Source organism: Vicugna pacos, chromosome 3 (assembly GCF_048564905.1).
Source record: "Vicugna pacos chromosome 3, VicPac4, whole genome shotgun sequence".
In the NCBI taxonomy this organism is placed as follows: domain Eukaryota; kingdom Metazoa; phylum Chordata; class Mammalia; order Artiodactyla; family Camelidae; genus Vicugna; species Vicugna pacos.
Window position 1 is genome coordinate 9,536,362 of NC_132989.1, and position 27,342 is coordinate 9,563,703.

General features: G+C 44.2%; 1 protein-coding gene across 9 annotated transcripts in view; it reads right to left on the reverse strand.

Moving 5' to 3' along the window:
• SGCD (sarcoglycan delta) overlaps positions 1–27,342 on the reverse strand; it is a 1,022,496-nt gene that overhangs the window by 105,168 nt on the left and 889,986 nt on the right. For all 9 annotated transcript variants that reach the window (XM_072953966.1, XM_072953991.1, XM_072953973.1 and 6 more), the window contains 2 exons: positions 26,867–26,954; positions 20,083–20,202 (listed from right to left, as the gene is read on the reverse strand). In XM_072953966.1, the coding sequence (XP_072810067.1) occupies positions 20,083–20,202; positions 26,867–26,954 (208 nt within the window). The remainder of the gene's footprint in view (positions 1–20,082; positions 20,203–26,866; positions 26,955–27,342) is intronic.

A 27,342-nucleotide genomic window follows, 5' to 3' on the forward strand; every position in this document is an offset into this window, starting at 1 on the left:
GGGCTTCTTTGCTAGATTTCTTTTTTATCAGCTTTACTCTGGCTTTTATTGCTTAAGTCTGTGCTGGTTATGTTGTGGGACAGTCAGAGTTTTTCTTTTGAAAATATTATTTTGCATGAGTGTTTTAAATATTCATGTTAACTGTTGAATTATAGGAAACATTCACGGTTCTCACAAGAACAGTAATTGACTCTAACCTGAATCCAGGCACTTTAACTGTATTAAGTTATTCAATTATCTTAACATCTAACAAGTCAGGCACTGTTATCGTCTCCATTTGCAGATGAGGAAACAGGTTTTAAGAGAAGAGATTAATTTGTGAATGATAAAAAAGTAACTTGCTGAGAGCTCGGTGTGCCTGAGGACCTGCGGTAAGTGCGGCACGGCTGTCTCACCTCGGAGAGCAGGGCTGGCCGCCCCACTGCGCACGGAAGTGAGCAACCAGTGAGGTTGCTGACGTGCTTGCGATCCCACCACAGTAAGTGGGGCACCAGGACCTGATGCTGAAATATGACTGGGGTCAGAAGGTGTGTTCTGGGGACTCCTACTTAAAACCTACCCTATGGTTGACTCACAAGGACATCCACCTCCTTCCTCTACGTCCCCAGTGGAGCAAATGTGGTGGCTGCGTGCAGCTCCCTCACTGAGAAATGACTTTAGAATGTTCTGGGCACTTCCTTTCTGTGGTTTGATGATCAGGATGGTGGAAGGATAAGACAAAAGCTGTTACGGCGACGTCTTCCCCTAAATGTGAATCAGCTTTCGAATCTCAAGGATGCCCGATTCCATTTATTTATTTACTACCTCTTGTTTTTAAAATGAGCCCTAATCCAAGTTCCGATCAGTAATGCAAGGTAAATATTGGAAGTCCTGTATATTAAGAAATACATACTGTAAATGAGAAGTTACCAGTGAGCTACGGAAGTTGACTAAAGACACTCCCAAGAGCTATACTTCTATATCCTGAACTTGCAAACAATCTTACAGCTACATTTTGATAACTGAACCGAGCCACTCTTGGCCCTTGCCACTTCATCTCTGTAGGTGATGGGGTACAGTCTTTCCCATCAAACTGCAGATATCGCTTCTATACTTTACTAAGGCAGAGACACAGCTTTAATTTATGGTAATGTGGGTACTAAAACCTGGGTCTTTTAATTCACTGTCTAGGTGTTTTTTCCTATTTCATGTTACAGCATGATTCTGGTTAATACGTTTGAATATTGGGTCTCTCACCTTGAATTTCCCACCAAACTTGCTGTGTGACCGTCAGCCTTTTAACTGTTCTGGGCTTTGTTTCTACATTTAAAAAGTGAACATAATCCACTGCCCAGTCTATGGCTGACGTTATCACGGAGACCAAATGAGAAGTGAATGAGCTTTTCAACCTGCACTGCAAAATACAAATGCAAGTAACAAACAGTGCTGCCTGGGGAATCTACCCGGATCAAATAAAGACTCCCTTCCAGTCTTTAAAAACGACCCCTTGCATAAGTTGGCTCTACTAGTCAGATTAGCAAGCTAAGTATTTAAAACGAAAGGCAAGAAAGACTTCCATCTGTATCTGCTAAACTCTCTGTCTGCACCGCTCTCAAAAAGCCCCACCCCAAGTTCCAATGTTAGGGACACCGGACATTGTCCAATCAATATGCCCAGTCTCATTTTTCTGAATCTTCTTACTCAGGCAATGCAAAACTCCTTCCAGATGCTCGTGACAAATGCAAGCAGCCCAAGGAAAAGGCCTGCTGAACGGACGATGCTGACATCCCCACCCCAGTCCACTAGCGCAAAGGATATTCAGAGACCCAGGGGCCCCTCAGACATCATCCTCCTCACAGGCGAGTGATTCTAACTTGAGGAATTATTTCAAGATTGGGCCAAATCAGCCTTAAAGGAAGAAAAGGAAATACTACCAATTTCAGCACATCTCAGAATTTTACACTGTCGACCCAGCGATGAGCTCTGTGATGAGCGTTACTGTAACAGTCTACACGCCACGCAGCTAAGACTCAGCACACGGCTTGGCATTTGCCATTTTAAATGCCTGGTATGACAGTCTCCTCGGCCCCAGTAAGAGCAGGTTTTTGTACCGAGGAAACAACATCTGTTCTCAATGGGCAGGGATGCGGGAGAAGCATCAAAAACAAGGGATGTCATAACGGTTTGACGCAGAGCTAAATGCACGTGGGCCCTTGACCAATGTCAGTCAAGTCATAACGCCTCTTTGGGGCGATTATGCCTGCAAGATCATAGAAGTGAGGGAAAGGATATTCATCTACACGAAAGGCTTAATATATGCGGCATGAGGAAGTGATGGAACTTCCTGTTAGGAACGTCTTGTCCAGGCTGCTACAATCCTTACTTGACGGATGAAAGGAGGCCATCACACTCCTCCGGATGGGAGGCAGAGACTCCAACCTTGACCCTGTCACTTCTGTTCCCCCGACTCCAAAGAGCCGTCTCCTGCACAGCTCCATCTTGAGCTCCTTGCTTCTGCCAAGGAAGAAGGCAAAAACAAGGGCCGCGGCCCGGGCGCGCGCGCGAGAGAAAGGTCACCCTCACCGTGACTGAGACTCACTGCGTACCTGCTGTGTGTGTATGTCCTGACATCAGGTGCCACGGAGGGGGAAAGAATGTAATCCACAATCTTGAGAAATCACTAAGCACACATGACCTGTCAAGGGGACGAAGGACACGGAGCCAGCAGCACTCACGTTTATTTACAGTAGGTGTCCACTCAGTGTTCTGTACACCTTCCCTCCGGTCCGTGGCTTCTCACACTTGGTATTACTACTATTTGGGGCTGTCCTGTGAATTGCAGAATGTTAAGCAGCATCCTTGTCCTCTACCCATTACATACTGGTAGCAACGCACCCTTCCTTCCCGCTTTACTGCAAGTTGTGATAACCAAAGATACCTGTAGACATTTGTACACATTTCCCTGGGGGGCAAACCTGTCCCTGTGAGAATCATTGTTCAGGACTAGTGTGTTGAAACCCCCCCCAACAGCTCCGAGCTAACCCCACCTTCAGAATCTAACGACAGAGCTAGCTCCATGCAGAACAGTAAGCGCCTTCATCTGCTCTGAGATACTAAACATGAGATGATACAGACGTACCTCTGAGTGTGGCATCCTGTCTTCTTCTTGCTATATTGCAGCTGAATCCCCAGCTTAACACAGAGATTGCACATAGTAAGTACTCACTAAGCACTTACATTCAAATAGGGGACCTCGCCTGGGGACAGACACCAGGGATTCATGGATAGAGTTCACTGGGCATGTGACTTTGAAGGGGCAGGATTTTACATCATTATTTTCCCTCATCTTTAACTGAAATCTAGGATGTCCTTTGATTACAATGTAGAAAATGAACTTCAATAATTATCACTCTGTGACTGTCACCCGGAGAAATTACAGATGGTTTCTTATCAGAGTAAAAGCACATCTCAACATATCATTTATGCTTATCACTACTTTGAAATGATGGCAATTATTAGGGATGTAACTACATCTTTTAAGATGTTTTTAACAAAGACAGACATATATTATTACATCACAAAATAGTTTTTCATATGTTTATGACTTTATCATGATTTTGTTTGGTAAACTGAGGCTTTTTGTATAATGGGTTAAAAATATAATTCTGAGAAGAGATGCTCAGCAGCTTGACAAAAGGGTCCACGGCAGAAAAAGGGAGAAGAACACTTGCTTTTGGATGACCAGCTAACATAAATGTCAGGCAGGTGTTCAGAGGTCACAGTCAAATCTCTCTGAACTTCCTGCATCATCCGCAGTGGTACTCAGAGCAGGGTCTAACCACTGTTACGTGGGTGTGGGTGGCTTGTCTCGTCTGAGTCCCGGTATGACGTCAGGGCAGAAACACACACTAGCTGAGTAGCCTCAGGGAAGCGGTTTTGCTCCACAGGCTTCATCTCTTAATCTCTAAGATGGAGATTTGGGGATTTCTCTTCTCTCTCTCTCTTTCTTTTCTTTTCGTTTCTTCCCCATCCTGAGTCACTTCAAGGATGATTCTGAGACCCAAATAAGGTGACAGCCAAAAATGTGCAAGTATTCCAATCTAATTCCATTCTACTACACAGAGGGTGATGATGCATTCAGTTCTCTAGCATTTCCTGAGCTTGTGCGCATTAGCCCACCCATGACGTGGGGCAGCACAGACATTCCCCCAAACTGGCTTCTCACACTTGTTTAATTGCTCCATCTGAGCATCATGGAAGGAAAGAAGGAAATGAGGACAGGACAAAGACGGAGAGAGAAAAGGAGAAAAAGATTCATCTTCAACATCAGGCAGCTTAATTGCTATCCCATAGTTCATTGTTTTCAATTGAAGTATATTTGATGTACAATGTTGTGTTAGTTTCTGGTGCACAGCATAGTGATTCGGTTACACACACACACACACACACACACTCGTCATATTCTTTTTCATTACTGGTTATTATAAGATACTGAATATAGTTCCCTATGCTCTACAGCGTTGTTATCCACAGTTTATCCTTATTGTTTATCCATAGTTCATTTTTCACTCCCTCAGTTGTCCAGGTGACTGGACTGAGGTTTTGAACTCAAGATCAGTTGCCAGGCTGGACCACCAGAGTTAGAGTTGTCTTCTGTTTATCTCCCTCCAACAGCTTCTCCTGCTTTTCTTAACTTCATCCAATGACATCCTTCAAGGGCTAACTCAAATCTCCACTTCTCAACAAAGTCCTCTCCATGGAATTCCTGGGGCCCCGGTGCCCTGGGTACTTTGAAGGTGCCCAGCCCTGCACTTGAGCTTCTCTGGCACATTTCTCACGTCTTAAGCTCCCAAAGAAAGGCAGAGTGTGCCTTATAAATACAAGGCCCTGGCACCTTCCCTTGCTCCACTAGAAACCTTTGATTAGGATTTGCTAAGGAGAGACAAATTTTCAGAGTCCTGGGAGGAAGATTAGGCCTAGGGAACTTGTCCACGCAAGGATGCCCTCATTAAACATACACTGAAGCACTCGAGTCTGAACACTCCCCAATAACCAGTCAGCTAGACAGATAAGAAGTCAAGAGGGAAAGTCATTTTCCTTGGCAGCTGCGATCCATTTAGCAGCCAGAGTAGAAAAGCACACTGCCTTCCTCCAGAGCTCCTAAGCACCCTGCATATTGATTTCGTATCAGTTCTCTCCTTTGTTTGCTTAAATGCAAGCTCTTCCACAAGCCTGTGTTACAAGGCAAGTACTTGAAATGTGCTTTGACCTCTGATCAGCTCCCATCAAGCAACTCAGCAGGAAGAAATGCACCGTGTTCAGAGCTCCTCGCCCATGTACTGCAAGTCTTGTTCAGCAGGCTGCAGGACTTTCTTTTCGGACTGTCTTCTTGAATTAAACCACCAACCATAGACCTCATGGATGCATCTGGTCCCATGATTAGCTCATTTGTCCAGCTTATCCCCCGCCCCCAGCCCCGCAGGCTGATCTTCCTCAACGCACCCTGTAAATCACAAATCAGGTCTTGTCACTCCCGAGTCCGAAGCCCTTCAGGGTCTCCTCACTACTCTGAAGTCTATCCCTTAATATGATACACAGTGCTCACTAGAATAGCGTGGTTTTATAATAGATGCATACACATGCACATCTCCATAATGATCTGGGTATTTGTAACATTTATAATTTGTATTAACATTTAATGGGTATACCCATAACATATACATACATATATATGACAGACATAACAAATACATATACCATACAAACATATGAAACATGATATTAGGAATGTACACGTGTTATTTGTAGCCACATGTATGTGATATACATTAAACGCATAGGCTCTTTATACTAAAATACTGAACTGCACATTTAAATGGGTGAACTGTATGATAATGTGAATCACATCTCAACAAAGATGTTAGAAAAAATAAACAGAATACATGCTCTCGAGTCTGATTATCTGGATTTGCAGCTTCTTCCTGCCATTTAACTTGCTACACAGCCTCGGGGAACTCACCTCTCTATTTGTCAGTTTGCTCATATGTAAGATGAGAATAATATAACTTATCGCAGATGGCTGTTGTGAGAATCGAGTAAACAGACTGAGATTTGAACAGTACTTGGCACAAAGTAAGCAGTCACTCTAATACACGTTAGCCATTACAGTTATAGTCTGTTTTCTTTTTACATCTGGGCACTCTGCTCCTTGACCTTGACCTCTGCCCTCCGGCTGTGATGGACTTTATAGCTTTTCCCGAAAAGTCATGCTTCCCCAAGATATCACAGCTGCTGCTCCAACCCTCAGCCCCTCTGATTCCCTTTTCCTTGACTAATTCTTATTTACCCTTCTAGTCTCAGCTTAATCACCACTTCCTCCAGGAAGACTTCTCTTACTTGCAGAATTAGATTAAAATCTTCTAGAGTTTGGTTTCTATAATCTGGTACTTCTCCCATGATAAGACATATCCTTCTATTGTAAACATCTAACACATCTTTCTTTCTTGCTTGGCTCTGGATTCCAGAAAGGCAGCGGCCCCGGTTGTCCCTCTGGTCACCGCAGCACTTGGACAGAGTAAGCACTTAATTAATACTTGCTGAACGTGAGTGAATTTCTTTCTGTACTTCTGTAATTTCTGGAGTGAGAACTGCCTGCCCTCTGGCTCAGCTCCTGCGAAGAACCTTCCCATTGATGTCACTTCCTTTCTTTTTTGACCTAGGAAAGCTCTCGCATCATAAATCACTTCTCGGTGTCCAACTCCACTTGACTTTCCTCTTTGGCTTACAGAATGAAAATCAGATCGAGCATTTCCATTAACATCTCACCCACGTCCTGCATGGTACACTGCCAGAAGGAGAACAGCCCTGGGAGGCTCTCTAGCAGAACACTGAGATGCTGTCTTAACTCAGGCTTTCGGAGAAGTAAGCAATTCCTGTTTACTCTAATGACCATCTCTTCCCAAAAGATAAATCCTAATGTGCTTATGTGCTGGGGAAAAAACCAACAGCAGCAGCTCATCACACTTCCTTAGTCACTCAGGGCCGCGCACGTGCTTCCGCAGCTCCCGCCGTCTGGGAGGCTGTGGCTCACTCCCCCTGCATCTGCTACGTCTGCCTCTGCCCCCATCCATCACACTTCCCCTCCATTTCTCCTCTCGAAGATTCTCCGGGCCACCTCCATGGTCCAGGTCTCCTACCCCGCCGTCTCCAGCACTCACCAGCTAGTCTTCTCAGCGCAAACTGCAGCCAAATGCTATCTTACACGCTCTTGTTTAACTCTCTAAAAACACACTTTGCAGCTGTTTAATATTTTCACTGGGCATGTGCTTCAACCTCCCTCCTAGACTACAACCTACTGGTGATCAAGGAACTTTTATGCTGCGTCCTCACATCCCTGCCCTGAACTTCGACTGGGGACGGCTGCACAATGCTGCTCAACAGGCATTTGTAGGAGTAACAGACATCAGTAGACTGGGTACTTATTCTGTGCTTAGCACCATGCCAGACTTTACCTGTATTACGTGGGGTCCTCTTGTCACCTTCATCATATAGATAAGTAGCCTGACGCTTTCAGAGATTTAGGATCTTGCCCAAGGTTGTCCTATGAGAGCCGGGAGTCGAAGCCAGGTGGTCTGTCTGCAGACCCCATACCCATTTAACCACACTGCTGCCCAACACTCCTGTCCTTGAAAGAAGATACTCAGGCATTTGCTTCTCTCCTGTGTCCTGAAGGGGTCTGAATTTTTTCTCCTCTCTCTCCCCTTGTTTCTTTTGTGTGGATTCACCCTCACCACCTTACCCACTATTCCTCGGCAAGACAGGGTGCAGAAGGAGTTAAGATGAGAAGAACGGTACAAGACAAAAACCTACAGAAACAGGGGACGGGGAGCCTGAGGAGCCAAAGGAAGTATTTTTAGCCCTCTTTTCTCCCACTTAAGTAAGCAGAATTAAACTCAAGTCCCTCCAATAAAGGAGAATCAAGTTAATTTCCTTCCCTATTCTGCACACCGAGTTTCCTATTCACACTGTCATCTCATTAAATTCCTAGTGTCACCACGGAATACCCACATTCCCCTTGGCCTCTGCTGGGAAGAAAGGAGAAAAAAAATCCAACTCAAGTGACTTTGGCTTACGTAAGAATGTCCCAACAATGACTATAATTAATGGGAAAGGAGACAGTACCGCGGGAATCTATGGAAAGCCAGTGAAGATGGCTCGGGAGAAGTTTATCTCCCCGTTCAAAAATGGTCTGTTTCTGGCATTAACTGGCAAGAAAAAAAAACTTTGAGGGTAAAACAAGCCAACAGATGCCTGAAAGCACATTAGCTGTCGCTTGATAGAGAAATTAAAGTTGCATCGGTTCCACAAACAAAGACAACAAACACAGCCCTCCCTCAGCCAGTGCTGGAATTGGTTCTCTTGAAAGCAGCCAAACAGTGAAGCTCATCAACTCTTTAATCAAACGAGAAGGCTGACAAATGTCCCCAGCTGCCTCTTCTCCTCCTCCCCTCAGCCCTGCCCAGGAGGGAGACAATGGCTCAGCAACTGGGGAGGGCTGCTAAGGCAGCGCTGCTGGGACAGCTGGGGACGTCTGCACAGAACGATTAATCCATCAGGCTGACACTAGATCACAGCCCCCTCCTGCCCAAGGGGAAAGTATGTGGGGCCCGGCAAACGCGTGCTCCTCTTGCATCAGGAAGCAACCCTGTGCCTGGGGGAAAGCTGAGCCACAGCAGCTCACGATGCCCGTGCCCAGGCGTGGACGCGTGCGTGAAGCGAGGCGCTGGAATCACCAAGGCTTTGGGGCTGGCTCTTTCTTCTGTTTTGGAGAACGATGAGAGTTAGGCTCCCAGGAGCATTTCGGATGAAACCCCATTATGATGCCTCTGCTGTTCAGCTGTGCTTTTTTCTCACTAGGTAGCTCTGGTTTATGAAGGCTGGGGCTGTTCACCTGAGACTCTTTTGTATTTGGCTTACTCGCTACATTATTTATGGGAAATGGATCTTTGTGATCTAATACTTTATTCCCGCATCCCTGTAAATAATACACCGACTTTGGAATGAGGTAGCAGAAGAACTCTATCACCGGTAGTTCTTTTTAAATAGTGGAGTCCCCAGAAGATCACTGCAAAGGATCATGCAGGGCAGGAGGGCCCTGGCAAGTTGCGGGTTCCTCCAATTTGTAACCCAAATGCTACCACTAGGTAGGTAGGCTCTCCTCTCCCAAGGATCAACATCTGAATTATTCCATCGTCACCACTGCATAAGAGGAGGTGTATTCCACTTTTTACTAGAAACCTGTAGGCTCTCTCATGCTTCCTTCCACTCACTGATGAGACACTTCAGAAAGGAAGAGAGAGAAGAGAAAAAGTTGGAGGCAAAGAAAAAGGAAAGGGAGAGGTTGTTTATTACACACATGGCCTAAGTGATCCAAGCAACAAGGCCAACATCACGTGGCTGTAAGTATGGCAGAACCCAGTCATGCCACATTCTAAAGCCTCTGAGTTCCTTCTCATGAGGAAAGGCAGAGTGGATTAGGAAAAGCATAACAACATGGGGTGGAGCCCTCAAATTCTGAGGACGTGTCCAGGAAGGCACTCAGGGCCTCAGTAAACCAGCCCCGAGCCTCCATCAGAGAAACAAATGACCTGGGGGCCTGGGGGCTTGTCAGCGATGCTCTATTTCATGAGCTTCTCTATGTCCTTGCTCTGGGTTGCCCTCTGAGGCCACCTCCTCTCTGGACTCCATCTATTCAGTCTGTTGACTGGTTCTCTGATCCTTCTGCTCAACACGGCATCTCCTGTGGGCTTTTCAGGCTGGCATGTCCCCTGCGGCCTCTCCCTTAGAGAGGGGCCAAGCAGCAAGACCCAGTGCACCCAAAGTTCAACAATTCATCTTTGATCCTAAACCTGCTGTTGCTCCCATACATTTCTGTTCACGACGCCACCGATGTCTGTCTGACAAGGCACACAGCACCAGAAACATCCCAACTTCCTTTCCTCTTGACTCTCCTCATCCGGTTTCATTAGCTCTCCTGCAGGATATCTTTCCCATTTGTTCTCTCTCTCTTTTTTTTTTCTTTGAAAGGCTTTTTTATTTCTATTTTGGGGGGAGGTAATTAAGTTTTATTTATTTGTTTATTTTAATGGAGGTACTGGGGATTGAACCCAGGACCTTGTGCATGCTAAGCATGCACTCTACTACTTGAGCTATACCCTCCACACCGTTCTCTCTCTTTATCCTAGTTTAAGCCCTTATGAATCCTCAACAAAGGTATTACGATCATCTCAACTTAGGTGCCAATTCTCACTCTCCTCATTTCTCTGTACCATCCAGATCAGTTATCCAACATTCCAGTGTTCAAAAACTTCACTCCTTTCATGCAACAAATATTACTGAGCACCTACTATGTGCCAGGCACTATTCTAGACTCTGAAAAACTAAACTTCCTGTTGTCATAAAGTTTACATTCTAATGAAGAGGACAGGATGAAATGAAACACATATATACACACATACTATGTCATGTTATGGTAATTGCTCTGCAGGAGAATAAAGCAGAGTGAAGGTACAGAGAAGGAAGCAACAAACTTTCCCTGTAAAATGCCAAATAATGAGTATTTTAGGCTTCATGGGCCACACGATCTGTCTCAACTATGCAATTCAGCTTTTGTAGTGCAAAAGCAACCACAGACAAGACAAATGAGCTTGGCTGTGTTCCAGTACAACAGTATTTACCAAACCAAGCAGTGGTTGTGGCCTGATTTGAGCCACAGGACACACTTCGCCAGCTGCTGGTATAGACACTGACAGCTGGAGCATGCTGTTTTTATAAGGTGGTCAAAGAAGACCTCTCTGATGAAGTTGACATTTAAGCCATAAAGGAATAGATCCTTTATGCATAGACTGGAGAGGATTCCAGGCAGAGGGAAGAGTCAGTACACGCTGGGGGGTGAAAACATGCTTGGTGATGAAGCAAAGAAGCTGGGGTATCTGAGGCTGAGCAAGCAAGGGGGCGAGAATTCCTGGAGTATCTTCCACTAACATCCTCCAGAATATCCAGGTTCCACTGTCGTGTGTACAGCACTCATGATGTTCCATGAGCAGACCTTTGATTATTATAATAAAAATACACTGAATATTTGCTATTTTTTCTTTACTGAGAACCCAGTCCCTCTCCTGGTAACACCATCTCAATTCTCCTTCTGAGAAATGACCCCTCTCTAACTCTCAGGATTTCTAACTACAGCTCCAGCAGTGGGGATATGAGCCACTATGAACCAGCATATTCCATCATTCTGGTACCACGGTCTTATTCAAGGATGGGCATATGGCCCAAGTCAGTCCAGTTACCGTGAAAATAAGGACTTTGCTGGATTTATATTAGCAAGGTAAGCACTCCTCCAGCTTATCAGCAGAGCTGAAGACAAAATGCAAGATTGAAAAACAGAGCTAAGAGATGGTAAGAGCAAGAGAGAGACTGAAATTTGGTCACATTATTTGAGTCACTGAATCTAGCCTCAAGCCTGCTACCAATGAACTTCTCTTTCACAGAAGGGAATAAACTTCCCCACCTCGGGCTCTGAGTTGCATTTAGGGCATTTACAACCAAGTCAGTCCTGACTGATAAACACGGCTGATTCCATTTGCCAAGAAAGCCCTTTCCCTATGTGTTTTTTTCTTCCCCTTCAATCCATACTCAAGACCTAGCACGAATACTCTCTTCATTTAGGAAGTTTCCCAAATTCTCTCTGGAATAGCATCCCACCATGTATAGTTTCCACAGTCACTCTGTTTCTATCCTTCTAAGAAGCTTCTCTTCTGCTTGGGCTCTCAGATACTTACGTGTGCACTGTGGCCCCCTGAAAGAGAAGGCACGGAAACACTCTTCTCTGTGTCTCCGAGACTCCAGTTAACAGTGATTTGGAGACATCTTATATATAAAGGTCTATGTGTATGTATGTATATACATATAATACACACCTGTCCTTAGTGAATAAATACAACTAAGAACACCATACTTTTTACATTATAATTATCAACTGCCACATTGCAGTCCAGAGTTTCATCAAAAACTAATTCCAGATGCTAAATGTATCATCTGATGTGGTCTTAAAAAAAAAAAAAGGCATCAGACCACATTCAAATTTCTATAAATCTTACACTAATTTAAATGACTTTAGATTTAATTAAAAATGTTTTTCAATTGATAATAATGTAACTCAGCTAATTAGCATCAAGTGGCATCTAGAGGACGTATTTAAAAAACTAATCTAGAGTATAAATAGGCCTAATTAACAATTAGAATAACACTTTATAATTATGCTTCGTTTATAAGTGCTATAATGTCCAATTCATTGTTCAGTGAAACTGGTCATTAATGAAGATCAAAATCATGTTTTCCCTGGTGTCTCCACAAAGATGCCTCTTAGATGCACTAGCTTTCACACTGCCTATTTTTTTGCTGCATTTTAAAGACCATTCCTGTCTGGTATTTCATACCTTTGTTCTGTAATTAAAGCTAAACTGTATCATGCCTCATCTTGCATCCTAATTTTATAACTTTTTGGTAACTGAATGAACAGGCCCAGCTATAAACTCAAATTCTCTTGTGTAAGACCTAAATAGGTACCTTTGTAATATGGAAAAGCCAAGGCTGACAAAGACATTGAGGCCCATATGAAGAAAGACAGGGTCTGGTACCTGAATGAAAGCAAGACCTGGAAGACTGGGGGATGGTGGCCCCATGTGGAGATTTAAGGAAGTGGGTGCTGGAGAGGCGGGGAGTTTGATAGGGAGATGTAAGTTCATCTGTAGGTGATGAAGTCAAAGTGATGGGGAACATCCGTGCAGACAAGACCAGGGTCTTGGAAATTTGCAACTAGAAGTGAGAAGACAGTTTAAGGCAAATAGAGATGTGGGGGTCCCCTGAAAAGGGCAACTGCTGAAATTGGATGCAACTGTGGGATTTTCCATAGAAATAGGAAAAGAGAAAAATAAGGACTGAACCGCACAGAAGTCCACGTGTGACGGCAAGTGTGAATTGGCATCATTTAGCAGGAGAAAGAAGAGGGAGTGAAGGAAGCGGAGGAGCAGGCACACGTGTGGGGCAATGGTGGGAAGAGCAGTGTCTCTAGAAGCCAGGAAGCGGGGGAGCAGCCGGAGAACGGTGGCCCAGTTCTCATCCCCTCTCGGCGTGATGCAACCCAACAGGCTGTGGAGGTCGGGGAAGTTGAAAATGTCTGTGACAGAAGTCATCGTGCACCGTGGCTGAGACTGCCTGCATTCAGATCCTGACGCCGCCAGTTTCCCTCTGTGGAACTTAGGCAACTTCACATCGCCCTGTGCCCCCGTCTGCCCCTCTGTAAGTCAAGGCGATGAGCCACTGCCCTCTCTGTGTGGTGGTTGTGCGGCTTAAATGCGTCTACTCCTGGCAAGGGATGAGTCTGGCGTCTTGCACAGAGCAAGCCCCACTCAATGCATGTTGGCTGTATTTACGCTGTAGCTGTTTTGGAGCAAAGTGGTGAAAGCTGAGCCTGAACTCAACTGAGAGCTCCCAGCAAAGCTGTGGCAAAATGATTTAGCTGTGATTGTCTTAGGTTGGTATCTCGCCAAGTTTAGCATGCGTCAGAATCACCTGGAGGACTTGTTTAACCGCAGCCTGCTGGGCCCTGACCCTGAGTTTCTGATTCAGCAGGTCTGCGGTAGGGCGTGAGAACACGCGTGTCGAACAAGTAGACCTTAGCTGACACTCCACATTGAAGAGTTACTTTGAGAAGCGCTGTCTTTGAGTAGAAGGAGATAGCCTACTATTTTGGGAAATAAACTCAGGCTTTCAATCCCTTCCTCATCCAAAGGCACCTTGAGAACATACACGTTAGTAGGATCAGCCCCTGACACGCGCCTGGGTGAAATGGGCCGTGTCGTGGTTCCCATCTTGTAAAGGGGTTTCCTCTTCTGACCATAGCTGTGCCCAGGAAACCCACCAGTCCAAACTTAAACGAGATATGAACACTCCTACAAGTCCGAAGCCAATTTCTCTCTGGGTGCCTTCTTCTGGGAACACACGAGGGCTGTGTAAAATGTTAGGACTTGATGGGTTCCCCAAAGCCTGAGTGGGCCAACAAAACCCACTGCCAACACAACAATAGCATGTACTGAGTGCTGACCTGGTGCCACGTACCGTGCTGCTGTCAATCTGCACATAACTGTACCGTCTAGTTCTCCCAGCATCGGTGAGAGTCGGGCACTCCTACACTATGCCACAGAGTAGAAGGAAGCCTAGACAGGAAAAGTGACATATCCCAAGGCACTGGCTGACAAACGACAGGCATCAGGATTAAACCCATTCTGCTGGCCACCCAACCACACAGCTCTTTCCTGTTCTCTTTACCCCAGGAAAGATGTGCTCTCTTTAACCCTCACGAAAGGGCAGCAACTATCATCTGCCGACATGATTACCCCATACCTTTTCCAGGATAAGTGCTTCCAGACAGCTGGACCATTCCTTATGATGTATGACTATGAGTCCTTTTGCCAGACTATTTAAGGTCCTTGGAGTGTATCCAAGGTAGTCACTGTCCTGAAAACTGAATAGGTGGGTGTGGCCATCCAGAGAAGAACCTAAACAACTGTCCTGAGCCCACGGGCTGATCTACTATATCCAAGAGGCATTATCCTCTTAGGGTTATTTTTATCTCCTACTGCTTATCTTACTCAATGATCAACTCAAATAACTGATTTATTTACATAAGTTCTTATTATATTCATTCATTCTTACTCCCCTTTTTTATTCTGTCCCCCTCTCTTTGTTTCATACAGGCGGAAACTAAAGCTTAAAGAGAAAAACAGACATGGATAGGGTCACTCAGGTCCTAAATGTCTGAGCAAAGATTCAAACCCAGGTATGTTAGATTCCACCACACAACACACGTCCACGTTCACTCCTCCCAACAACTTGCACAGTCTGACAACTCAAAAAGACAAACTTCTCATTAAGCTGAAAATGAAATTGCCTAAACTTCCTGCTCCACACCATCTGGCTGGATCCCAGATGACAGGAAGCTCATTTCTGCAGCACACGAGGCTCATTTCACTGAGTAGGTTGCTATGAGACGTGCAGGGTGGTCATGTCCTAATCTTTTCAGCACTGGTCGCAGCCGTGGCGCTTATTATGGTGCCTCACTTCTACATTTTTACACACAAAAAGCAAATGCTTCTGATGATGGAGAGACAGATGTTACCCTAAATCATTCTGCAAGGGAAACAACACAAGCAAAAATAGCCACCTGCTTTCAAGTGACGAAACTACGATACTCTTCCAACCCTCAGTCTACATCACAGAGGGATGGAGGTGGGGAAAGTTCTTAAATGAGACCATCATAGGGTTTTGTCCATTGAGATTAAATCACAGCGTTTTGGACGTCTCAAGTACTTGTATCTCTGCAAAGTCAGATGTTAAAGCAGCGAGGTGACTCATGAAAACACCAGAGTCTAATGGGAAATGCCAAACACCATTTGTACAAAATGATCTTGGCATGAGATACCGTCGCGTTCTCCCCTGGGCAATTATTTTAGAGCTGGTGTAGCAAAATATTCTCTAACAAAGGGAAAACCTCAAGTTGCTATGGCTTTTTTCCCCCCAAAAAACTTTGAACTAACCTGGAAAGTGCCAATTCTACAAATAACAGAGAAAAACATTCACTGTTAAGAGGTGGCAAGGGTCTGAGCGCCACGTTCGCGTGCAACCAGGTGCGCTGATGGCGGAGTCCGGAGACGAGGATTTGGGTTTCAGTCCTCCCACTTACTGGTGCCTGGTCTTAGCAAGTTTCTCCACCTTTTCAAGCCTTAGTTTACTTGTCTAAAACGGACAATTTTGAGGACGCAGCAATGTGCAACGCTTTAACGCAAAGCAGTCTGCATTCAGATACCTGGCTGGGAATCCTGGCTCTCACCACTTAGCGCAGCTCACCCCTCCCTATAGCTCAGTTCTGTTGTCTGCAAAATGTGGATAAAAATGGTGCCTATGTCACAGGTGTTGGCGAGGTGTAGCTGTAATAATGCATACAGAGCATGGCACTGGAGTCATGGCAAGTGGTCACTGGACTAACTTTTCAAAAGACTATTCACTGAAGAGCTTAAATTGGTACAAGACTGTGAACTGACTATACTTCAATAAAAATATTTTAAAAATTGAAAATAAATTCTAATATGTATATATATGAATGAGTGAAAACATTATGTTGTACACCAGAAATTGACACAACACAATAAACTAACTAGACTTCAATTAAAAAAGCATAAATTCTAAGAAGCCTCCCAGTGACAGACAGAGGGAAAGGAAGAAGCTATTCAGCTGTTCAGCTAAGACTCCAGTCTCTGACCTCTGTGCCTCAAAAATCCCCATCCACAATCCAGAGCAGTCTCGGTCTTCTATATATTTTATTTATTGGGGGGGTTTGTTATGAAATTTTTTTAAACTTTTTTATTGATTTATAATCATTTTACAATGTTGTGTCAAATTCCAGTGTTCAGCACAATTTTTTAGTCATTCATGGACATATACACACTCATTGTCACATTTTTTTTCTGTGAGTTATCATAACATTTTGTGTATATTTCCCTGTGCTATACAGTGTAATCTTGTTTATCTATTCTACAATTTTGAAATCCCAGTCTATCCCTTCCCACCCTCCACCCCCCAGGTAACCACAAGTCTGTATTCTCTGTGAGTCTATTTCTGTCCTGTATTTATGCTTTGTTTTTGTTTGTTTGTTTTTGTTTTTGTTTTTTAGATTCCACATATGAGAGATCTCATATGGTATTTTTCTTTCTCTTTCTGGCTTACTTCACTTAGAATGACATTCTCTAGGAGTATCCATGTTGCTGCAAATGGCATTATGTTGTCGGTTTTATGGCTGAGTAGTATTTCACTGTATAAATATACCACATCTTCTTTATCCAGTCACCTGTTGATGGACATTTAGGCTGTTTCCATGTTTTGGCTATTGTAAATAGTGCTGCTATGAACATTGGGATAAATCAACAGAAAAAGAAAGTAAAGAAACAATCCCCTTTAAAATAGCACCCAAAGTAATAAAATATCTGGGAATAAATCTAGCCAAGGAGGTGAAAGAATTATACACAGAAAACTATAAACCACTGATGAAGGAAATTAAAGAAGACTTTAAAAAATGGAAAGATATTCCATGCTCCTGGATTGGAAGAATCAATATTGTTAAAATGGTCACACTGCCCAAGGCCATCTACAGATTTAATGCAATCCCTATCCAATTACCCAGGACATATTTCACAGAACTAGAACAAATCATAATAAAATTTATATGGAACCATCAAAGACCTAGAATTGCTAAAGCATTACTGAAGAGAAAGAAAGAGGCTGGAGGAATAACTCTCCCAGACTTCAGACAATACTATAGAGCTACAGTCATCAAGACAGCATGGTATTGGTACCAAAACAGACATATAGACCAATGGAACAGAATAGAGAGCCCAGAAATGAACCCACAGACTTTTGGTCAACTCATCTTCGACAAAGGAGGCAAGAATATACAATGGAATAAAGACAGTCTCTTCAGCAAATGGTGTTGGGAAAACTGGACAGCAGCATGTAAAGCAATGAAGCTAGAACACTTCCTTACACCATACACAAAAATCAACTCAAAATGGATTAAAGACTTAAATATAAGACACGATACAATAAACCTCCTAGAGGAAAACATAGGCAAAACATTATCTGACATACATTTCAAAAATTTTCTCCTAGAAGAAATAAAAGCAAGAATAAACAAATGGGACCTAATGAAACTTACAAGCTTCTGCAGAGCAAAGGAAACAAGAAGTAAAACAAGAAGAAAACCTACGGAATGGGAGAAAATTTTTGCTAGTGAAACTGACAAAGGCTTGATCTCCAGAATATATAAGCAGCTCATACGATTCAATAAGAAAAAAATAAACAACCCAATCCAAAAATGGGCAGAAGACCTAAACAAGCAATTCTCCAAGGAAGACATACAAATGATCAAAAAACACATGAAAAAATGCTCAATATCACTAATTATCAGAGAAATGCAAATCAAAACTACAATGAGGTATCACCTCACACCAGTCAGAATGGCCATCATTCAAAAGCCCACAAATGACAAATGCTGGAGAGGCTGTGGAGAAAAGGGAACCCTCCTACACTGCTGGTGGGAATGCAGTTTGGTGCAGCCACTGTGGAAAACAGTATGGAGATTCCTCAAAAGACTAGGAATAGACTTACCATATGACCCAGGAATCCCACTCCTGGGCTTGTATCCAGAAGGAAATCTACTTCAGGATGACACCTGGTATGAAATTTTAAAAGTTTCTATTGCTAATTTCTTTTTAAAAAACTGGTTGAAAACTCTCATTTTACAGACAGGAAAAAACAAAGGCCTAAGAGACAAAGGGAATTGTTCCAGATCACACCCCAGTGAGCACCTGGCCAGCGACTGGCCTGCCCCTGGCTGGCGGCCTCTGCCCCCAGCACCCCTCCCACACCACTGAGCTCCCCGAGGATGGTCACTTCTGTTTCCTGACACTGCTGAGCCTGATGCTGGTCAGGATGATGCTGAAGTTTTTAGACCAATACAGGGGAGCATAATGGGACATGTTAGAGTTGGAGGGGTGTAGAGGGCAAACACAGGAGAGTGGGAGACTAGAGGGTGAGAGGGTGTGAGAGTGTGAGGGTGTGTGTGTGTGTGTGTTCTATCATGTTAGCCACTCAAGATCCACTAAGTTTGAGAGGATGGTGGAACATCTAGATGAAGAGGGAGACCTAGAACTCAGGGAAGATGCCAGGCCTGGGGACAGAAACTGAGGAGTCATACAGCGAGGAAGTTAGATATGAAAGCGTGTTCTAACAGTGATGGAGAGACAGGCAGGCAGACCAGGAAAGCTGACTGACTGAAGGTAGAGGTGATGACCAGAAGAGGACAGCCATAATGGAGAAGAAAGATACAGAATGTAACTAATAATGTGGATGACAAATAACAATTTCAAGTAAAAATAGCACAATAATTAAAGACAATAACAGTGAGCACTTAGTGAATAATTCCTATCTTTTAGCCAACTTACTACTTTACATAGATTATTTCATTTAGTCTTTCCAATAGTCTGAGAAGGTAGATACTTCTATTGCCCTCACTTTATAGATGAGTAAAACATAGGCACAGAGAGCTTAACTTGCTTAAAGTCACACAGCTAGTAAAGGACAGAGATAGTGTTAATATTCCAGAGTCTGAGCTTTTAATTGCTACACTTCAGTAACTCTTAGGGAGCAAGAGGAAGGAAAGCAGGATTAATATTAACAGTAGCGTGAGTATTGATAGCAACACCAGCAGCTACCACTGGCCAAGGACTACCTTGTACTCAGCAATGTGTTAAGTGCATATAACACGATCGAAGATGATATGATTGAACCCTAGGGAGAACCTGAGAAGACAGATGCTCTTAGCCCAATTGGGCGGAAAAGGAAACTGACTCACTGATGTCAGTAACCTGTCTAAAGTCACACACTAGATGACAGATCAGGGATTAAGAGCCAGGTTAGCTCTAAGACCAGTACTCTTAAACCACCGTGCTAGACCGACTCTTCCAGTGCACAGCCAAATTCAATGATTTTAACAGTGGGACCACAGAAATTCCTGCAAATGTTTGCACAAATAAATTCTTGGGCCATTCCACCAGAACTCATGCTTGGATCTATGAACCTCAACTTTTCAGAAGTTCCCTAGGTGATTCTTAATTCACAACCAGGTTTAGTGATCCCTATAACAATGTATACAGGTCTCAACTGCTTCCCGCAAAATTGCCAATCTGTGAGGATTATTGTAACTTCTTGGTATGAGCACACATCCCCACCTGAAGCTTGGTGTGGCCAATGTGCCACCAAGACCCATGATCTGAGACATTTTCAAGGTGGGGGCTGGGAGTGTCATCTGTCTTGCTTCAAGACAATGGAGGTAATTGGCCTAAATCACTCTTCTGGACACCATGTCACTTTTTTTCTCAAACATACACAGTAGCATCAAACCAGTGAAATAATTAAGAGTTTCCTTACCTAAAACTCTTAATCTCTCAGCTCCTACGACCACTTCATTGTTATCTGCAGAGAAGAGCAATTTTCCAGAAACAGTCTTTACCTCAAACTTTTTGCCATAAGCTTCTACGGCTTTTGGACCTAGAAGGGGGAGAAAGAGAACACATCAGTCCCGTTGCATTCAATTACAAACAGCTATTTGCAGAACACATACATTTGACAAGATTGCACTGGACTTTAATGTAAGTGGATTGGTTCTCAGATGCCAACTGTGACAGTAAGTCTCATGACTTTAGCCATGTCTTGTCAATTACTTTTAATCATATGCTCTCCATCTATGATTTTAAAAATGATCATGTCCTTCTTCCAAACTAATGCTTGAATGAGATTTCCCTCAGCCTACCACCACATTACTATCAAATACTTGTAGATTCTGGCTTGCATGTATCAAGGCACAGAAACCTCATCATCTCCTGAAGGACTGGCAGATCTCTGGCTAACCTCAACTACTGGAAAGGGCACCGATAAATTCAGCTGAAATCTGTCTGGCTCTTTACCCTTGAGCCACTGGCTGCATCTGACACCACTAAAGTCTATTTCCTTGGTATATAAGTCATTTCCTGGCAGAAAAGGCCACAATATGTGGCAATCAGTTACCTTGAAATTTGTTGAATCTTTCATGCTAGAATTTCACTCAATAAAAAATAAATTTTAGAGGGTTTATTAGATGACAAAAATAGCTCTTCTTGTTTTCAATTCAAGTACAGTTGATTCACAATGTTGTGTTACTTTCAGGTGTACTGCAAAGTGATTCGGATATATATATACATATATATATATATATATAATTTTTTTCAGATTCTTTTCCATTATAGGTTATTACAGGATACTGAACATAGTTCTCTGTGCTATATAGTAGGTCCTTGTTTATCTATTTTATATACAGTAGTGTGTATCTATTAATCCCAAACTCCTAGTTTATTGTTCCCCTCTTTCCCTTTGGTAACCATCAGTTTGTTTTCTGTGTCTGTGAATCTGTTTTTGTTTTGTAAGTAAGTTCATCAGTATCATTTTTTTAGATTCCACAAATAAGTGATATCATATGATATTTGTCTTTGACCTACTTCACTTCAGATGATAATCTCCAGGTCCATCATGTTGTTGCAAATGGCAATACTTCATTGTTTGTGGCTAAATAATATTCCATCATGTGTGGATGCATATGTATCTATATCTGTATCTATATATATCTCACATCTTCTTGATCTACTCATATGTTGACAGACAGTTAGGATGCTTCCGTGTCTTGGCTATTATAAACAGACCTGCTCTGAACATTGGAGAGCATGTATCTTTTCAAATTAGTTTTCTCTGTATACATGCCCAGGAGTGGGATTACTGGGTCATATGGTAACTCTTACTTTCAGTTTTTAAACACATCTCCATACTATTCTCCACAGTGGCTACACCAATTTACATTCCCACCAGCAGTGTAGGAGGCTTCCCTTTTCTCCACATCCTCTCCAGCATTTATCATCTGTGGACATTTTAATGATGGCCATTCTGATTGGTGTGTGGTGATACCTCCCTGTAGTTTTGATTTCCATTTCTCTAGTAATTAGCGATGTTGAGCATGTTTTCATGCCTGTTGGCCATCTGTATGTCTTCTTTGGAGAAATGTCTATTTAGGTCTTACACCCATTTTCTGACTGGGTCTTTTTTTGTTTGTTTGTTTTGTTTTGTTTTGTTTTTAAATTGAGCCACGTAAGTTGTTTGTACTATTTTCATATAGAAAAACTTGAGGGTAGAGTTCAGAAAGCTTGTATTTTTCCAAAACTGCCCAGGTGATTCTGATACAGTTGTCCCTTAGTATGTGTGGGGGACTGGGTCCAGAACACCCCTTGGATATCAAAATCCATGGATGCTCAAGTCCCTTATATAAAATGATGTAACATTCACATGTAACCTACACACATCCTCCCCTACACTTTATATCATCACTAAATTATTTAGGATACCTAATACAATGTAAGTGCTGTATAAATAGTCACAAATACAATGCAAATGCTATGTAAAACAGTTGTCAGCATGGAGCAAATTCAAGTTCTGCTTCTGGATCTTTCTGGATTTTCTCCCCTTAAATATTTCGATCAATACAGGGATGCAGAACTTGTGACTATGGAGGGCTGGCCACACAGCATGTTTGTTTCCTTCTGGTTATTCTTCAAGACGGTGTCACTCATTTGTAAAAAGCAGTAGTGAACGGGCCCTCAATGCCATCCAGGCAAGGATCACTAGGAATGCACTTGTGGTTGAACAAGTTGGGATACCATAAAAGGACACACAGCCTGGGGAGCCAAGGGGCTTCTCAGTAAGAAGAAAGAATTTATTATAGGATCTGGCATTATGATAGGTTATTTTTGGCAGGGCTTAAGGAAGCAAGGTTTTGTGGATTAGATGCTGTCAGAAATGGAGTAATTTTACAACTGGTTTCTTGGTAAATCTTATCTAGAGTGGAGACAACCAAAGCAATGCTAAAATTGTAATGGACAAAGAACAGACTCATACTAGCTAGGATAGAGGAAGGTTTGGTCACTCCTGTGCTTTGGGTACAGGTTTCTATTTTTAATCTACTTTCAGAGATGATCAGAGCTGCCTCTGTTTTTCTGTTTTGTCTTGATCCTTCATGGCCACCAAGTGGCCTCATCCGGTGTTGATGTTCTGTGAAATTACCTGTGCTCACACAGAACACCGAGGCTTGGCTGACAGAGCCAGGCCAGCCCCTGGATGCCTGGGGCCGCTTTCCCCTTTGGCAAGACTATCAGCCTAAGAATCAGAAGGTAGACATTATGTCCCAACTCTCTCATTTTCTGCTAGTGTGACTTTGGGCAAATCGTTTGATCTTTCTGGACCTCATTTCCTGCATCTGTAAAATTATACTACCACCATCGATTCCCTTTACCTCACAGAAAGGTTAATAAAAGGATTGAATTATACTGTGTTTTATGAAAAAGAGCTGTGTAGGCGGAAAAGGGCAGTGTAACGTAGTGGACTGCTCTTGTGACAGTGACCATCACTATTTTTCTAACGCAATGGTCACAACACAGTGAAAAAAATTAATGGGCACCATCTCCTAGTGCACTTGCCTGATCTGCATCATTGTGTTAATCAGCAGACCTGCTCTCTTGCCAGCACATCCACACTAGCCTTCCGGCCAAAAGGAGGACCCTGGAAAGGCTCCTGGATGAGCGGGCGATGGAAACAGCAGACATGGCGACCCTTCCAAAGGGGATGGGACCTGCACCCTGTCTTCTGTGACTGCCTTCCCGCTGTAAGCCAGACCACCAAGGCGCAGCGAGGCTCGGCGCTCTCCCGAGGCCACCGAGTGAGCTGACGGCAGACCTGGGCGTGGAGCTGCGCTCTTGGAACTGTTCCCCAGCAGAAAAGGGATGCTTATTTGCCTGTAAAGGAAAAGGAGGCCGGAGCTTTTGGAGGGCGACAGGGGTAGGAAGCTGGAGACGAGGACGGGAGATCCTGAGGGAACAGAGACGCACAGTCTGGGCTTTGTTAGCGACCGTTAGGTTGTTCAGGGAGGGTTCAGAGGTCATTCCCTTCTTGGTCAGGACAAAAGCTTCAGTGGAATCTGTATTACTTGGTAATGCTTTGGAGCTGTTACCCTTTTTTTTTTTTTTGGGGGGGGGGAGACTGGAGATCAGGAAGTAGAGCGCTCATGAATGAATCAATGAGTGACCTGAGCGTGGGCACAGGGTGAGCAGAGTTTGCCCACTCCGGATCGGATCCAGTCAGACAGCAAAGCAGCAGTGTGACTGGGGGACACAGGTACTGGGACTTGGCTTCCAGGGACTTGGACAATAACGAGACATGGCCCCTGAGGAGTCAAGAGCACAGGGCTGTGTGTAAACTGACTGACTCTGAACTGACGAACGAGGTGAGAGACACACCAGAGAACGTCTTAAAGGGACTGCAGCCATCAGAGAACACAAGACACAATCGAGTTATCTTGCTTTTAAGGGCTTCTCAGAACACAGAATGGAATTTACCAGGGGCCAGAACCATTTGGGGATATGAAACCCAGTAATTGGTAGTTTTAGCTAAAACCCCAAACAGTGACCACTGGCTCCAGGGTGCAGACGGCTTGTCCTTTTGTTGATTTTACCCCTGGGCTGCCAAACCTCCTACACAAGGTAAAATCTTTAAAAAAAAAAAAAAAAAAAGATTCTAGAGAGAAAAGCAAATGGAGCTGGAGACTGCTCAAAGATCATTCCTCTCTGGGAAGGAAAAGATTATTATCTGTAGCCTGAAACTAACCTTCAGGCCAGCCCTTCTGTGTGGCAGTCCACGTGTGAAGTGCCTCCTCAGTTACTCTCAGCAGTGAGAACTGGAATCCATAGGGACGCACGAGCATCTCCTGGTCAATCTGCGAGCTGGACAGACCTGGGGCCACACAGCCTACTTGCCCCAGCTCCCTTGATCCCTGGGCCTGTCTACTCTGGCAAAATGCTGCGTAAGACTTTTTTACACCTTTCCTCCCTGCAGGTCAGAGGGTTCCCTGTTTGGACCCACGACAGAGATGACACTGTATCAGTGGCAGTAAGGGTCAGATACACGGTGGTGGTCTCGCCTGGGAACCGTCATTTAGAGCACTGTTTCATGAGAAAAGATGACTTGAACTGCTCACACTGGGATTTCTTCTGGGCTCTTGAGACATTCTTTAGGTAATAAGCAGAAGAATTCTTGAATCCTCAGGACTGCCTTAGTAAACCTGGCCGTGTGGACCGCAGGAGCCATTCGCTGTCAGGTAAGTACTCCAAGTGCAAGAGGCCCTGGGAGCTGTCTTCTCCTGGCACTTCTCTGTGCTTTCCACCATGTGCACAAATGGCAAAGGAGAATCCCGAAGGAAAATTTCAGTGTGGTTGTGCGTTCCATTTGAACACAGCTACTGACCTCTCTAGAAGTCACCTTGAAAGGATGTTGCCGGTTGGGGCTGGGATGGGTTTTCTTCCCATCTCATTTAATATTAGCTACCTTGAGAGCCTTACCTTAAGAGGGAGGATAGGGGTCTCAGCTCCAGGGGCCTGCCCTGGGCAGGGGAGACAGAAAGATAGGGAGGAGCGAGGCAAGAGAGAGGAGAAAGCAACGGAAGAGGAAAAGGAGGGAGGGAGAAGGAGAGAGAGAGGGAGAGAGGAGGGAGAGGAGGGTGAGGAGGAGAAAGAAAGAGGGGGCAGAGAAAAAGAGAAGGAAGAGTAGAGAGACAGCAAGGGAGTCAGGGAGGCAGAGGTGGACAAAGGGAGATGGTGAGAGGGATGAAAGGGAGAAAAGAAGGGAGTTGGAAGAGAGAGGCAAGAAGAAGGAGGCAGGGATGGAGGGGAGAGGGGAGGAGGAGGAAGGAAGGGGAGAGAGAGACCGACTCTTGCTGAACAAGTCATTTGGGCAGTTCCAGCTTTATCGAAACAAAATCTCCTCTGTAAACGAAATCTCCCACGACACAAAAATGGCAAGTGATCAACGGGCTAAGTAAGTTCCTTTGAAACGCGGGGAGCTGGGAGCTGGAGGTCGGATTTACTTCTCTCCTGGAGGCAATGTGCACACACGCCGCTTCCATCACTGCTTACTGAAGCTGTTTATTTAATTATTTAGCATTGTGACTGCTGGCCAGATGTTACAGAAGCGAGGCGGTGGATCCAGCTGCGTGCATGGATTCTGGGCTCTGCCTGGCGGCGCGGCAGATCCTTCGGCAGTAGATGGTCCGCGTCACCCACTGGCGTGACTCTGCAGACTGCCGCGCGTGCACTGGCAGAGCGAGGCTCTTTCCCCAGCAAGACTCTGGCCACAAAGGCACCTGCTTCGCTGCGGCAGGTTTATTAGCAGGGCTCCAGATGTTTTAGGCACAGTAATGTTTCAGGACATTTGGGCCCCTGGCTTCTCAAAACGTCCATCTGTACACTTCTCTCTCAGCCCTGAAGCCGAACAAATAGCATCTTCTGTCTGGAAGTAGAACCATGCCATTCAGACATCACCCCCCTTTTCCCTTCCAGTGACGGGGTGCATAATGGCTCTGGTTTACTGCTGCTCATAACCTATAGAGGCAGAGGGGGCACTGGTCACACTGCCCAACACGTGACCACGACCATGAGGTCCGTGTTCATCTTTATACTCATGATTGTGAATAACCCATCCTTGTTTAAACTTCAGGACTCTGCAGCTTAAAGCCCAGTGGGTGCTTTCTGCAGCTGTTCGGAGCAGATCTGCTCTGTTAAAAGGAACCACACGGCCCTGTTCGGTGGGGGTACATCTGCATCTTGCAATTAAACTAGGTTCAAAGTCAGTATGCACCGCAAATATGGCCTGGATTCAAGCTCCCATTAAAAATCCCTTTTATAACCCATGAAGTATGATGTGCATGGTTTTTGAATACTGTGCTCTCTTCCAATTAATCCAACACTGCCAACTTCTCCAGCTCTGGAGCAGAGAGCTTTTCCGTGGTTGAGCACCAGCTGAAGCAGCTGGCTTGTGTTTAGGGGCCATGCTGCATGAAAAATAGTTTATTTCTCCTCCCCACCCCGCAAACAATCATCATCAGATTTGCATAAATTCAATGTGTATATGTGATGAGACACTATCCTTAAGTAGAATCATGGGACACACACACCATTCTGCTTTCCCACACTCTGAAATGTGTTAGCAGACACTCCTTTCTTTAGATCACATGGTGTTTCATTCAACCTTCCCTTCTGTTTCCTGAGCGCTAGGCGTGGACCAGGCACTAAGTTCTCTCTGTTCTCACCTGTTATCAGCTGAGTTAGCACTTTAGTCTGGTCGTTGAGAATGTTCACCGTAACATTTCTGGCAGATTTGAAGTACAGAGCATTACCCTATAATAAGAAAATAGGAGAAACACATGAAACTGGCAGATTTCTAAACAAAAAAAAAAAACTGTACTCCCAGCTTTCCAAGGGGCTGAACTTGAAAATTCTCAATGTTTAATAATCTCCATATACATGATCATTACTTGGCACTTAGCCAAAATGGATGTTCTCCAAAGAGACACACAGATGGACAAACATGCCCAAAATAGATTTCATACACACACACACACACATTTGTTGAATCAAGAGACAGCAGGGACACAGAGCCCTTTCTGTCTTACTGCAGATGTAGTTAGCTTTGGTCCACAGAAGGACTGGGTGTCACTGACACTCTCCTAATCTCATTCTTTCTGGTTCACAGTTTCTCAAAAGGAACCAAGGAGAGCCCTTAGTG